The sequence below is a fragment of the Girardinichthys multiradiatus genome, chromosome 9, assembly GCF_021462225.1.
Source record: "Girardinichthys multiradiatus isolate DD_20200921_A chromosome 9, DD_fGirMul_XY1, whole genome shotgun sequence".
Lineage (NCBI taxonomy): Eukaryota > Metazoa > Chordata > Actinopteri > Cyprinodontiformes > Goodeidae > Girardinichthys > Girardinichthys multiradiatus.
In genome coordinates this window covers 18,063,258-18,077,528 of record NC_061802.1, presented here as the reverse complement: position 1 = coordinate 18,077,528, position 14,271 = coordinate 18,063,258, and the positions used below count along the sequence as shown (strand labels likewise).

The 14,271-nt window shown below is 37.7% G+C and overlaps 2 protein-coding genes across 5 annotated transcripts in view; both read right to left on the bottom strand.

Annotated features, from left to right (window-relative positions):
- Window positions 1-7,703, bottom strand: part of kdm4b (lysine (K)-specific demethylase 4B) — a 61,001-nt gene extending 53,298 nt beyond the window's left edge. For all 4 annotated transcript variants that reach the window (XM_047375298.1, XM_047375296.1, XM_047375297.1 and 1 more), the window contains exons 1-5: window positions 7,574-7,703; window positions 2,679-3,131; window positions 2,352-2,527; window positions 1,381-1,495; window positions 564-757 (exon numbers count right to left, since the gene is read on the bottom strand). In XM_047375298.1, the coding sequence (XP_047231254.1) occupies window positions 564-757; window positions 1,381-1,495; window positions 2,352-2,527; window positions 2,679-3,104 (911 nt within the window). In that variant the 5' untranslated portion in view covers window positions 3,105-3,131; window positions 7,574-7,703. The remainder of the gene's footprint in view (window positions 1-563; window positions 758-1,380; window positions 1,496-2,351; window positions 2,528-2,678; window positions 3,132-7,573) is intronic.
- A 432-nt stretch (window positions 7,704-8,135) lies between these two features.
- Window positions 8,136-14,271, bottom strand: part of uhrf1 (ubiquitin-like with PHD and ring finger domains 1) — a 15,525-nt gene continuing 9,389 nt past the window's right edge. Inside the window, exons 13-17 of the mRNA XM_047375487.1 lie at window positions 14,009-14,146; window positions 13,774-13,873; window positions 13,431-13,579; window positions 10,391-10,489; window positions 8,136-9,681 (exon numbers count right to left, since the gene is read on the bottom strand). Coding sequence (XP_047231443.1) covers window positions 9,535-9,681; window positions 10,391-10,489; window positions 13,431-13,579; window positions 13,774-13,873; window positions 14,009-14,146 — 633 coding nt within the window. The 3' untranslated portion in view covers window positions 8,136-9,534. The remainder of the gene's footprint in view (window positions 9,682-10,390; window positions 10,490-13,430; window positions 13,580-13,773; window positions 13,874-14,008; window positions 14,147-14,271) is intronic.

Genomic DNA, 14,271 nt, shown 5'->3' with positions numbered 1-14,271 from the left:
ACTTTAATTAAAAAATATAATTACACTTAATTTTAAAATGATTCGTTCTGTGGAATCTATTCCTTCATGTCTGATCAACACAAAACAGCAAAAAACATGACAAACCATCAGACACAGGAATACATCCATCCAAGCTTGTTTCTGTGTTTTGTTGCAAAGTGCTTTTTAATGGCATGGCATAAAATACTTTTATAAATTAATATGAAATAAGTGCAGACTGAAAATGTAAACTGCAATTTAAAAGTCATAATGGAGTCTGACATGGATATTTCTGCCAACTACGACCACTAGATGGCCCAGTTATCCACTATGAGATTTCATCTATAACCAAGATTGCAGGTCTTCAGCAAAAACTGAATAGTAATGGCGGCATGTACATTTGATTTCCACAGTCTCATGTGATTTTAAGTGCTTTTTATGTCTTAACCAGATAAGCAGATAATCAGAAATGAGAAATTATCCAAAAACAGACCAAACAAACTTCATCCCAACAAACAGAATATACAAAAGACAGGCGAGAAGCTGTTTTGTTATCTGCATGTGGTTAAAACAAAATGACTGACCAGGACTTTGGCTGCCCAAAGTGGAGATAGTTGATACTGTAGAGGTCCATGTCCTCTGTGTGCCAAGCAAAGGTGGTCTTCCACATGCCGAAATACAGGTACGGCGTGTTGACTCCTTCAATGACAATACCACACTCCTGCTCCACCATGTCCAGCAGAGTGTTGAGGTGGCCAATGTTCCACTCATGAATGTCCTGGACAATGAAGCACACGTTTCAGAATTAAAGCATTTAAAAAGGTTCATGTGGTCTTTTTTTAGTGTCTCTGTGATCAGATGTATCTCAGTCACACATCTGTGCTCACACTTATGCACTGAAGAGGTGAAAAAAGGCTTTTAAATAAAGCTTTAAGAGACAGTTATGAATTGTTGAGTGGTGTTCAGTGAAATATTTATCAATAGTATATTATCTTGCAGCCATCAGCCGTTTTACAGAAGTAAATTTGTAGAAAAAGATTTCTGAAAGAGATGAAGGCTAACAGCTACTCTGACAAGGAGACGTTCATAAAACAGATTTCAGTTATGCAAGCACATTAGCATATTGTAAACTCTGATATGTTTAGATAATTGTTTCGTTTACTAATATATCATAAAACACCACTTAAAAAAAACTCAAATTCTGTCCTTAAAAAACAACTCTGAAAACAACTTCCCTGTTATAAGGTACATTATATGTTTGATTTTGGTTCAAGTCCTAAAACATATCATTGAAAATAAATTGATACACCTAAATGAAGAGCACTTATCCAGCTTTCCTAACAGGCTTCCAAATGAAAATAACTGCTATCCGCACACTGAAAAAACAAAAATGCCCCTCACCTCATCGTAGATTGAGCCACTAACATCCGCCCCATAAATGGGCGACACAAATGTCAGGTTCTTCCAGTACTTCCTCTCCAGGTCATCAAAGTCTTTGTGGCGGGGTGTGCAGTATCTGAAAAAAATGGAGAAGCAAAAGTGTTCAGAACTGTGAGTTAAAAACAAAACTCATGGGCTGTTCAAACATTTCGGGTTGTATTGGACACAGGTTCAATCATTGGGCCCGGTACCACCAAATAGGACTATCTTCAGCAATTCTCCTCTTGCTATATTGGAGAGGTGCCCCGTGTCAGTCAATAATTATTTATCTGGTTATAGTAATCCAAAATATCCTTTTTGAAAAACTCCCTCACAGCCACTAGAAGGTGCTATTGGCATATTTACAACAAACCTTCAACAAGAAGGTCTTAGGGAAAATTACAAATATTCTTCAGCTGCAGTAAATACATCAATTTTTCAAATTTAATAAATTGTTGTGTTAAACAACCATAATTATAGTATTGTTGCATAATTAATTTAACACAAACAACTGATTATAAATCTTACCTCATCAAGCACTCCTGTCTGAAAGTGCTGATAAAAAATGCAGGTCTATGTTTTGCTGTAACACTATATTTTAACTATATTAAATTCAATTACAACTGTAGACCAACAAAATTCTTAATTTTAGTTGGCACTATAAAAACAATTAGACCCAACAGAGTTTTCTCATTTTATTTAGATCAAATACTGGTGTTAAACGTGTTCTTTTTTTGTATTGTTAATATCTAAGAAATATTTTAATAAAAAGGCTGCTAGCATCATGCTTAAATCTACTTTCATAAAAGAAAAGAAAAAACATTCAAAAACATCACCCTTCATCAGTATAAAACTGCTAACAGGAGAGGTCTTTGCCTAAGAGACAGATAAGAGGAAGTTCTTTCTCAACACCTGATGGACAATTTATAAATACGACAGAAAAAGTAACTCACTTCTTGCTGTTGGCCATCTTGCGATATTCACCAACGGTCATAGATTTCTTCTGAATGTTGTATTGGGTAAACAGACCCGACTGACCGGTTACCACCTGCATGATGGGTGCTGGAATCACCATGTCTTCAATTGTATCGTAGGACTTGCGAGGCTTCCAGCCCTCAGGCGGAATCACCTAAACATGGAAAAGGATGGTTAGCACTTATATGCAGAACACCGTAATAATGTAGTAAGGAAACCTTACTTAGACTAAAGTATTGGTAAGGGACAGACTAGTGTGGAAAGGGGACTATTAACTATAGGTGCATATTTTGTGGAACCACTACCTTTGCCAGGCCAGCACGATGCGCTCCTTGACTCTCCATGTAGACAATATATTGGGCAAAGTCTTTAAACTCTTCTATGGTAGGCCTGAAAGTCATGATCTTGCAGCTGGGGTTCTTAGCAGCAGCTGGTGGCAGGGGTGGTGGAACTGGTCCTACCCGCAGGAGTACGGGTGGCTCAAAACCTGGAACAGGTTTGGAAGTCCCATCTAGGTCTACAGGCAGAACTTGGGGGAGATCTGGAGCAGCTTGTTGCTCTGGGGTCACCGGGTTACTGGGTGTTTCAGCTATTGCTGGCTCCTGGATGGGAACATGATCTTGGGCTGGACTGGAGCCGAGGGCAGGAAAGGAGACCGGGACAGGATCAGGGGGTGAGGTAGGGACTGGGTTCTGAGCCGACACCTTGTCCATGGATTTGTCGGTATCCATCAGATGATTGAAGGTTTGCAGGTAAATCTGTGGGGCACAGAACAAGCAGTTAGGGTAGATTTTATCTGATCCATTTTTTTAAAATCCAACCGTGAAAAGTAAACCAGCATTATTGCGAAGATCAGGAAGCGCTTACGTCCTTTCATAGCTGGTGTCCTGAAGAAGCCCATTTTAAAATGGGTATATTTTTCAAGAGCAGTATTTGTGGCTCTAAGACAGCTGCAAAATGCAGTCAGCCACACAGTTACTTAAAAAAAACTGAAAAGAAGCTAGTTTTTTTTATCATTTATTGTTATCACAACAAATGCCACAAAATATCACGATAAAACTTTCCAGTCAAGTCCAGATCACCCACACCTAAACCTTAACCTTTTTTAGTTAAAACCAAGAAATTGAAATTTTTAATGTTTCCATTATAAACTTGTTCTTCGAAAGCACACCAGACAGACGTATTTTACTGACGGATCACCTCTGTAAACAACAAATGTCAGCAGACGGTGACCACTCTACTGACCGCGCAAAGAAACTGACGGTGACGTTTTATGTGTAAAAGGCAGTGTTAAATATGCCTGAAATAAAATTTCCTGTTTACCTCTTTGATAAGTACAATATGTAATTAGCTTTTATTTCTTTGCTGTTTTTGCACTAAAAAACAAGCGTAACTTGGCATTTAAGCACACTACAAGGGTTGGGTTTAATTTGGTGCACTTTATGCACTTTTTGTTTGTGACCATTTTCACTACAGAGACATTAGCACTATATATATTGATGTTGAGTTAACCATAAAGGCCTAAGCTTTTGACATGTTTACATCAGAACCTTTTGTTTTAGCTGCAGATGAATCCTTGGCTACAAATGTTCCAGAGTACACTCAACACATGCTGTGTTATGGCATTTACTCAAAAACTATTTTTTTTGGAAAGAATTCGGATTATTTGTTAACTTGCAGTTTATTTTTTTAGCTGTTTCTATTATTCATAAAATAAGCTCAAGTTGTTCAATTAAATACCGATTTTTTTTATTCGATTTATCACCAGAATAATCCACAGAATACTCGATTACTAAAACAACGATTAGCTAAAACCCAAGTGCTTTTACTTAAGACAAACTCTTGCAATGTTTGTTTACAAAGGAAAACTAGCGTTTGAAGCCACAAACCAAAAAAAATAAATAAAACCCCTCACCTCTAAAACCTTATGCCACAGTCTGATTTTTTTTTTCATTTTCCCCATTTAAAGTATGTTATTTACAAATTTGACAAAAAAATAATAATCTACCCTTAAAAAACATTTTTCCAAATTCTCTAATGGATGCATCAAGTAAATCCACCAGTCAAAGTACTGCTGAATATATCATTTTATTTTTTCAGCGTTTTAAAATTGGATTTTTATTTCAGTGGGGCTTAGTGATATACGAACGCAACAAACGCTCTGAGCCATTTGTGAAAATATTACATGAGAATCATTTGGTAATAATAAAACAAACAGAAGAGGTTAGTGATGATCTAGGGAAACTAGAATGTCCTGATTTCATCATCAAAGATTTGTTGCAATTATTAGACAAGTTGTTTAAAACTGAAAAAACTAAAACAAGCTTTTCAGGCAAGTGTTTTAGAAGCGGTGAACATGCACCATAAACTCTGGCTAAAACAAGAAGGCTGAACCATCTGTCTGTGGAGGTTTCCGATTTTTATGTAGTCTGAGCAAACTAGATTAAAATGACTGAGAATCTGCCATGGTGTTTACCTATGCCAGCTGATTAATTCAAAAACGGCTGCTTTACATTGACTCTCCCTGCATAGTATCGGACCTAACAGCTTTGCTGGTTCCACAGACGTTAGTGGGTTTTTCCCGCTAACCACAGCCTGATCTAGGCATTTTTTGCTACCTGTTATGTTTGTAGCGGTTGAAAGTGTATATGAAGTCTTTTGTATGCGTGGCGAATAGCTGCAAGTATGAGAGTATAAATAGTTTATTTTTTCCAGACGTTTTTGACATTTTAATTAGGGCTACAACCAATGCTAATTTTGCTAATCGCTTAATCTCTTGACAATTTTTACAATTAATAATCAGATAGCAGGTGCTTAACAACAGATTTTTTATTTTTTACACAATTGAAACCAGATGAAGGTAAAACTGTTCCACTTGAGTTCTGGATAGAGCATTTTCAATCTTAAATGCAATATGTATATATTATTTTGTACAGTTTTGGCTTAATTAGTGCTCTGAGTGGATTGTTCTTTCTGCAAATGGCATGTTTTAGAGTCTGTATACTCCAGTTAACAACTATTTGATTACTAAGTAAGTGACGATTATTTCAATAACAGATTAATCCGATTAAATGTTTCAGCCCTAATTTTAAGTGAATCGAGGTACTTTATAAACTGTGTTGCCCCAGTTTTTCCTTACAGTATCAAATTATTTTGTTTTCCTATAAATTTTCATGCTTTTATGCATACAGCTCTGCAGGAGGAGAGACCACAGTTCCAGGTTTGGCTGAAGTTTCCTAGTGATCCTCTTCATCCTTGTGTCCTGCCATGGTCTACTACACTGTGTTCACATCTTCTACTTTATACAAAATGTTGCCTATGATTACACAGTGAAGGCAAGACGTCCCTGTACTTACTGGCTGATTCTTTGTTATTCTAATAAAGGATTTTTTTGTATTAAAAACATTTTCTCTCCGTTCGTGCTGTAGATATCGGATAAGAGTTTACCAGATGATAATAATAAAAGAAAAATAAGTTTATTTATCAGTGTTTAGTAGTTATTGTAAATGAATCATGCAGTTGTAAGGCAACAACTCTGGCCAGGTGCAAGTTGGGAAAAATTAAATGTAAAATAATTATTTAAACTCTCCTGCTCATGGATCCAGTGGAATAATGCAAGCAATAAATCAAACGTATAACTCTGAATCTGGTCATCATCTACTATGGTTTGTCAGTGAGACAAAAAATATTTTATAAGCAAATGCTCTTTGGAAGAGAGTAAAGGTTTTAATTTTTTAGGGGACAATGTTTAAACCACCATTATTAGCAAAGCTGTTTTTAAAAAAGGTAAAATATGAAAGGTTTAGCTCATTATTGTAAAAGGTTTCAACTTAGAATACAGACTTCATTCCACTTAATTATGTATATTTTATATCTGTTAAATTAACATGTTTTTCTTATTTTACTATCCCTTATAAATGTGAAAATAATTACATTCCCACAGTAAAACCGGACCATTTATTTAAACTCCAGGAAAGACCTTATCTGAGAATTGACATCATCAAGTATGCTCAGTTCCAATTGCAGAACTACCAAACAGCGTCCTTGCAAGAAACTACTTTCAACTATACTCGCCAAGTATGTATTTGCCAAGCACACAAGAACATACTTGCGTATTTGGGTATAAAGGCCCTGTATCTAGTAAAACCAGAGCTTTCACTGGCACAGATATTTACATTTAAAACTGCATGTACTAAAAGTGAAGCTCCAGACTAGCTCAACAGCAATCTGATTTAAAATGTTGGCATGGAAGAAAAAAAGAAATTATTTCCCAATTTGCATTATTGTTTCCAAATTAATAAACATGTCAAGCCTGCTTCAATAAAAACAACAAATACTCAATGCAGCCTTTTATTTTTAATATAAATGTCAAACCACCACCATGTATGTGTAGATCTGAGGACAGTGACTTCCTCCTTCAACACCAGTCAAATGAGGGTTACAACTTCAAAGGTATTTGCATCAGAAAATAAAGGAGCATACCTTAATAGGTTTCAAGTAGCTGAAGGGATAAAAATGGGTAAACACTACTTTCTTCACTTTCAAATGAAATCCCATTTATCTACAATGTACTAATAGCAGCTTTTTGAAAATTAAGTTATCTAATGACAGCCCTCCATAATAACCCGCAATGACTTATTAGCTGTTCAAAACCACATCATAAAAAGGGGCCTAAATGGTCCCTTTAACTCCATCGGGGCCTGATCCTCCATGTTGCATTCAGCTTACTTCCTTAAAGTTTTAATGCCAACACTCGTTAAATGTTGGTATCGCTCTTCTAATCATTACATATTACACGCATGATGCAGTCAAAGAAGTCTCATGTGGCCGTAAAAAAGTGAATTATTGTTATACTACTGCAGCTAACGGCAAAGCTAGCCCCGCTCAGCTGACATCGCTAGCATTTTATTCAAAGACAGCGAATAAAACACCGCCGCACTATGCGATTTCAGCGAACAAAAGCAGTACTCGTCAACAAAACCAAAGCAACATTTCAGTCTGTTTAGGTGTGCAATTCTATTAAACAAAATCCTCATTGTACTAAGTGCAGCGGCAATAAAGGTAGCTAGCTTCTAGCTAACTGTTACCATATCTGCAGTTAGAAAAAAACAAACAAAACGTCGAGACGACAGAATCTACAACACAATTAAAGTATAAACTGTGCGCTTGCAGACAGTGATTCCCGTTTCGGAAAAATTACCTCCTGCAGCAGAATATCGTCCTTCTTCTCGGGTTGTCTCAAACGAATTGGTTTGGTTTCGTTTGGCTTATCGATTTTCTTTTAGCATTAGCAAGCAGCTGGGTCAGCCAGTTTGTGGGTTTAGGCTCACAGTAGCGGCTTGTGATTGGTCGAATGACATGGAGGAGTGATACTTACGGAATTTCTTTAATCCCATTGGTTCAACTGATGATTGACAGACAAATTATCGAATCAAACCGTACGCCAACTACCATTCATTCTTGGACGCTTGTAGACTAACCACACGCCACGCACGTACGAACACACAGGTTAGCAATGCTGTGTAGTCTTAAGAAAATAAACTGACATATTATAAAGGATTTTCACCATCCCTAACAGTCATTCCCGAAGTTAAAAGCTTTTTCCAAAACCATAAAAGATTTGCCTTTATTTCCGCGCAAGCCAAATCCCAATTTAAGAGTAGAAATGTCTCTATTGGATGAAATGTAATAACACATTACGACCAAATGGTTAGTCAATCACATAACTACCAATGAAAAAATATAAACGCACACAATTTACATCTTTTTAAAGTTTTTTATTGAACAATGACAATTTTTGCACAAAACGTGTGCAATAAATGCTAAAACTACTTATGAAATCTAAAACGGACTAAAACATTTTTTTTTTACAATTTCAGAAAAATATACATTTCCCAGCCTTTGCAATTATTTTGGTACAAGAAATGCTGGCATTGAAGATAATTTGCACGTTGCTGATGAGCTTGACCAAACAGAATCTAACGGATAAAAGTGGGTGTTAAAGTCAGCATTGAAGAGTTTATATCGAATATTAAACTGTAATGTGTGCATTTTCCCCATTTAAAATGCAAGCATTTCTTGTTTTTAAAATGGAGTCAAACATTACATCTCATCACTGGGAAGACAACAGACTGAACCTTCAAATTAGATGACAATAAACAGATAAGGCATAAGTGTACATTTCAACTTTATAAAAAAAATACAAATTAAGTCTTTAGGCTGAATTAGGTTTGAGTGTTAAGGACAACATCTAGAGCGCTAGATAGAGGGGACATCTACTTTACACTCTTGGTTAAGCATATTCATATCTTTGGACTATTTTAAAGTGAATCACAAAAAGGGGTAATCTAAAGAAAAATCTGCCAGACAAAAAAATATACATATCATTTCCAAACAATTGTTTTTATAAAGTGTAATAAATTTTATAAAGTTAATCTACAATAATAAAAAAAAAATCCTGTTTGACAATTTGAGTGAACAGTAACTGTTGATGTTTTAATGACAACTCGCAGATAAGACACTTGTCTCCTATTTCTCAAATGCAAAAAAAAAAAAAAAAAGGTTTTTGTCAACACTGTATGAATCAATTAGAGACCTAATTTCCTTGTTCGTTTATCACATTAGTGCATTTTCATATTAAATTATGTTAGGACTCATGAAAATCAAATCATTACATGTGTGACTTTTTCATAAAAGCTCAATAAGCATAACCAACCATAAGCAATTTGATGACAAAACCGATACACATCAATAACCTAATGATAGCCTTAGAGAGAAGGATCTTTAGCCCAGTTTGGGAAGCAGATTACTCTTTTGGCCAAATGTTGCATCAATGAGTGTAGAACACAAGGAAATTTGGGGCAAAAGAAAAGCTACATTTAAATTAGGAATATTAGCAGTAGGTAAACAAAATATGGAGGATTAATCGAGATTGCCATTAATAGGGTAATGGTTCAACCAGTTTCACGGGAATTCTCAATGAATATTAGACAAACATAACAGCTTGCCAGTAAATATGCTTGCTTATAAGCCCACAAAACCTGTAGCTTTATATTCATAGAAAATATATTAAAAGAAGCTGACTCTTTATTGCCTCAACTGGAAATTCCCCTTACAGGTTTCATTGCGCTTCTTTGAGGGCTGAGTAGACTGGAGTAAGGATCATCGGCCGTTGTTGTAGCCGGGGAAAAGCTGATTTAGAATGTCCTGCAGGGCTTGGTTGACAGACATGGAGTTGTTCTTGCCCAGGTCGTGTCTGCAGGCTGGGCAGGTGTAAACCTCTGCCTTGAAGGACCGTTGGAGGCATTCCTACAAGTGAAAACAGTAATGCTTTGAAACCAAACATTCTATACAGGTTTTCTTTTGCCAGGGTGTATTGCTGTGCTTTTAATGCTAACAATTTGAATCCAAGTGAAGCAATCCACATGTTGAGATGAGAAGGTATGCACAGATTGCAAAATGACAACATGAAATGCAAAGTGTACCAACTGTAGAGTCTTTAAAAATAAAAGCACCACAGAGAGGACAAATACTTCAAAGCTTTTCCTAACTCAGAGACCTACAGCACTTCGCAAAAGTATCCATACCCCTTGAATCAGGCAAGTCCGCTGCATTTTATTTAGGAACATCAGGGTAAAGGGGGCTGAATAGACATATACACTTTTCAGACTTTCATTTGGACAAAAAAATAATTAAACATTGCATCGTATCCCTTCCACTGCATAGTTTGGCACCACGTTGTGTTGGACATAAAATCCCAGACAAATACGCTGAAGTCTGTGATTGCAACACAGCAAAATATCAAAAGCTTTTCGAGCACCACCTCCCCTGCTTGCTGAGAGGCACAATGGCCAGCCTTTATTTCTGAGAAACACGGCGAAGAATGGCAACAAATCCAGCTTGCATGGGCGGTGTGGTTAAAAAAAGGCTTTCAATAACTCCAACTGCAGTTTCTACAAACTAGAAAACTGTCAACTATGCAATGTTGAATGAATATGGAAGATTTCTGGGTTCTTACCTTGCAAACATTGTGTTGGCACTCTGTGGTTACAGGCTGATAGACCACTTCTTGGCAGCAAATGCAAAGGAAAACCTCTTCAACCTTGCTCAGGAATTTCTGTAGAAATAAAAACATTAACAAGACATAAGACTATGGATAGAAATTCCTTTTTAACTGGCAACATTTGTATATTGTGATAAAGCTTCCACAGTAGTTCTTAAAAGACTTCTGGTTAGAAAACTTGATTTACTTCATTCAGCAAGAAGATTTTTTATCAATATCAGCTTTTATAATTCAATTAAATCCACTCTAAGCTTAGCAAAAACAGACAGCTGGCAAGTCCAGTGGTGTCGAAATGTCAGATATATTATATATATATATAGCTTAAGAATAGCCTTTCTACTGGTGACACTTCGGCTATATGGACTGGTCTGAGAAACCTGACTGCCTACAAGAGCCCCTCCACCCATCCTGAACAGAGTCGTCTCCTGGCCAACCGTCTGAATGGCTTCTACTGCAGACATGACAAGAAGCCATTCACACCTCAAATCATTCCCTCTACATCCCATTCAGGAACAAATTCCTCCCATAAAGCAACCAATCCCCCACCATCAGATCCTCTGCCTGCTCTCAGAGGAAGAGGTAAACAGGCTCTTTCAGCGCATAAAAACAAAGAAAGCTGGAGGACCCGATAACGTCTCCCCATCATGTCTGAAAGCCTGCGCACATCAACTTGCTCCGATTTTCACAAGGATCTTCAACAAGTCACTGGAGAAATGTGAGGTCCCCTCCTGCCTCAAACGATCCACCATCATCCCGGTGCCCAAGACACCCACCATCGTAGGATTAAATGAATACAGGCCTGTAGCCCTGACGTCTGTGATCATGAAATCGTTTGAGCGGCTGGTGCTAAAGCACCTGAAAGACATCACAGGCCCCCTGCTGGACCCCATGCAATTTGCTTACCGAGCAAACAGATAGACACTGTTCGAAAGAGGCCCAGCAGAGACTGTACTTCCTGAGGCAACCCAAGAGGTTCAACCTTCCACAGGAGCTGCTGGTGATCTTCTACACTGCCATCATTCAATCTGTCCTGTCTTCATCCAACTCAGTGTGGTTTGGCTCATCCACAAAACAGGACAGGTCCAGACTGCAACGAATAATCAGGTCTGCAGAGAGAATAATCAGGGCTGACCTTCCCTCCATCCAGGACTTATACAGGTCTAGGGTCAAAAAAAGAGCTGCAAAAATCTCTGTAGACTCCACACACCCTGCACAGAAACTGTTCAGAGTTTTACCTTCAGGCCGCCGCTACAGAGCACTGTTTACTAAAACCAGCTGCCACAGAGACAGTTTCTTCCCCCAGGCTGTTTCTCTGTTGAACATTCAATAGAGTACAAAACAACAGCAAACAGATGCTGCAAATGCACCTTTTTATTATATATGTGTATATTGTACATTGTAAATTTGTATATTCTGTAATGCAAAAACAGAACAAAAGAGCAAAGTGTACCGGAGTCAAATTCCTTGTTTGTATGCACGAACTCGGCAATAAAGCTGATTCTGATATTAAAGCAAATGGGTAAGATGTTTCATCAGTAAAGTATTTCAATGATTAATATGTTTCAGCTAGTAAATCTTCTATGGTGCTTGTGCTCTCTCTGATGCGGCAAGATGTTTCTACTTCTTTATACAATTAAATTTGTCATTAAATAAATGATTTTCCTATTTTAAACAATAAATAAGAAGCATCCTGTAACTGATGGGGTGGGAATTACAAAAGCATTAAAATACTTCTAACAATAACTGGCCAGAATCTTCAAAAACTACAAAACTTGAATTCCAGTGACTTTTTCCAGCCAAGAAGAACGTGTTACTTAAAAGATCATAATACTGGAGCAATTTGATGTCCAGTGTTTTCTAAAAAAAAAATGTAACAGGGACAGGATCTCACCAATTACACAAGAGGGCTGGGATGGTACATTTTATTATCTGTGCCTGGAATTTAGCTGGTCTTCATTTGGAACAAAAGACTTTTGTTGGTAATCTTGAAAGCATCTTCCCCACAGTGAACGACCTACTTTTAGTGTCTGATGTATACGCCAATACTATAGTCTTGCCTAAATCCACCGTACGACCAAGTTTTAACAAACAGCTCAATTCTGGCTGATGTAAACGAACAAAAGTTCATGCGTTCAAGTGGTTTTAGTGCCAAACCAGTGCTGCTGTGGGCTCCTAACGGATTTTGTATAAAAAGTGGCAAACCTGGTTTTCCTCGGCCAAAGAGCTACCCCATTGCAAAGTGTTTACGTCACAAACTGACACTTCTTTGTTGTCAAGCTTCTGTAGAGGATTAAAGTGCAGCGAGAAAGCTTATCTGCACAAATCACTGGATTTGTCTCTTTATCCCTAGCTGTCCTAATATAGCCAGCCTAGTTTATCAACTGTGTCTAAAACGGTCTGGATTCATTTCTGATATCTGGTTGGTGCTTATAAACAAAATTGGGGTAATCTAGGCCGTTCAAACAGGATTTATAAACAAAGATGTATAAATCAAGAGACATGACCGTGATTAAAAACTGTTGGAACCTACATTCAGTGTATGATCTGTATTAGTGAAAACATACAGCAGGAATCTTAGGGTAAGATTCTGTTATTCCACTGACAATCAGTCTACCAAATTTTAAAATGCCTGGTTTCATTGGTTTTTAAATTAAATGAGGGAAGTGACAGTGAAGTGAAGCAGTGTTAACTTGTTTTAAACATGGCTATTAGGCTCTGTGAGACCACCAGCAGAGAGCAGTGCCTTCCTCTGATCCAGCGAAGATCTGCAGCTGAGGCAGAACTGCGTGCATGGCTACAGCTTGTGGTTTCAGCAGTACAAAGAACTGGTGTAAACCAAGCACCAGCACAGCACTGGAACCAGCTTAGTCAACAAAAACGTTACAGGTACCATATTTAAGTGTGGGGAATTGCATTGTGAAGATTTGCCTAACAAAGAGTCTGTATGTAAACATGCGGAGATACAACTACAGATATTCAAAAGCCCCATCTTTACCGGTCCAAGAGACAGTGACTCCATAGCTTCGTCCCACAGCTTCTTGTTTTGCTTGTCATTCTTTATGAGGGCTTTCTGCTGTTGTGAAAGCTTGTATGCTTCCACCTTGATCTTCTTGGGAGACTTGGCAGGTGAGGTCTTAGTGGATTCTAGAGAAAACAAGTCAGATTTATTTCTTTATTTTTCCAACCATTTTTTTATATATTGAAATAGCCTAATCGGTTGTACGCAGATAATCTAATGATTTCTTGTATAAGAGGAAGTTTCTGCAGGGGTATAAAACACAAGAAGAAAACACACAAAAAAAGAACAATTCAACAAGCTAACGCCACAAAGAACATACCGCTGCTCTGAGATTTTCTCTTCCTCTTCGCCTTACTGGGTGTCGCTTCCTCCTCTACTTCATTTTTGTTCTCCTTCTCTTTTTGATAACCAGCAGGATACTGCAACAGAAGCCATCAGTCATTTTACAAAACATATAACCAGCCAATGAGAATCAAAAAGGTAAACCAACAAAACACCTGCTCTTATTAACCGTCACCATAGTAACATGCAAAACGTACTGCAATACTACTCACCTGCATGACGAGACCAAGTTTCTTGATGCGCTCCTTCCCCTCCCGGGTCCACGGTGCTGCCTCATCATCATCACGCTTCAGCAGGTAACGCCACACTAAGAAGCCAGACTTGCCTTTGTCTGGCCAGTACTTCACCACCTGAGCAAAGTGGAAGATGTAGAAAAACAAAACTATAAACTGATGCCCAAAGTAACAGTTTGGTCCTACTGCTTGTCATGGTAGCGCTACATCTGTTTGACCCATACTTATGCCAACCCAGCCAG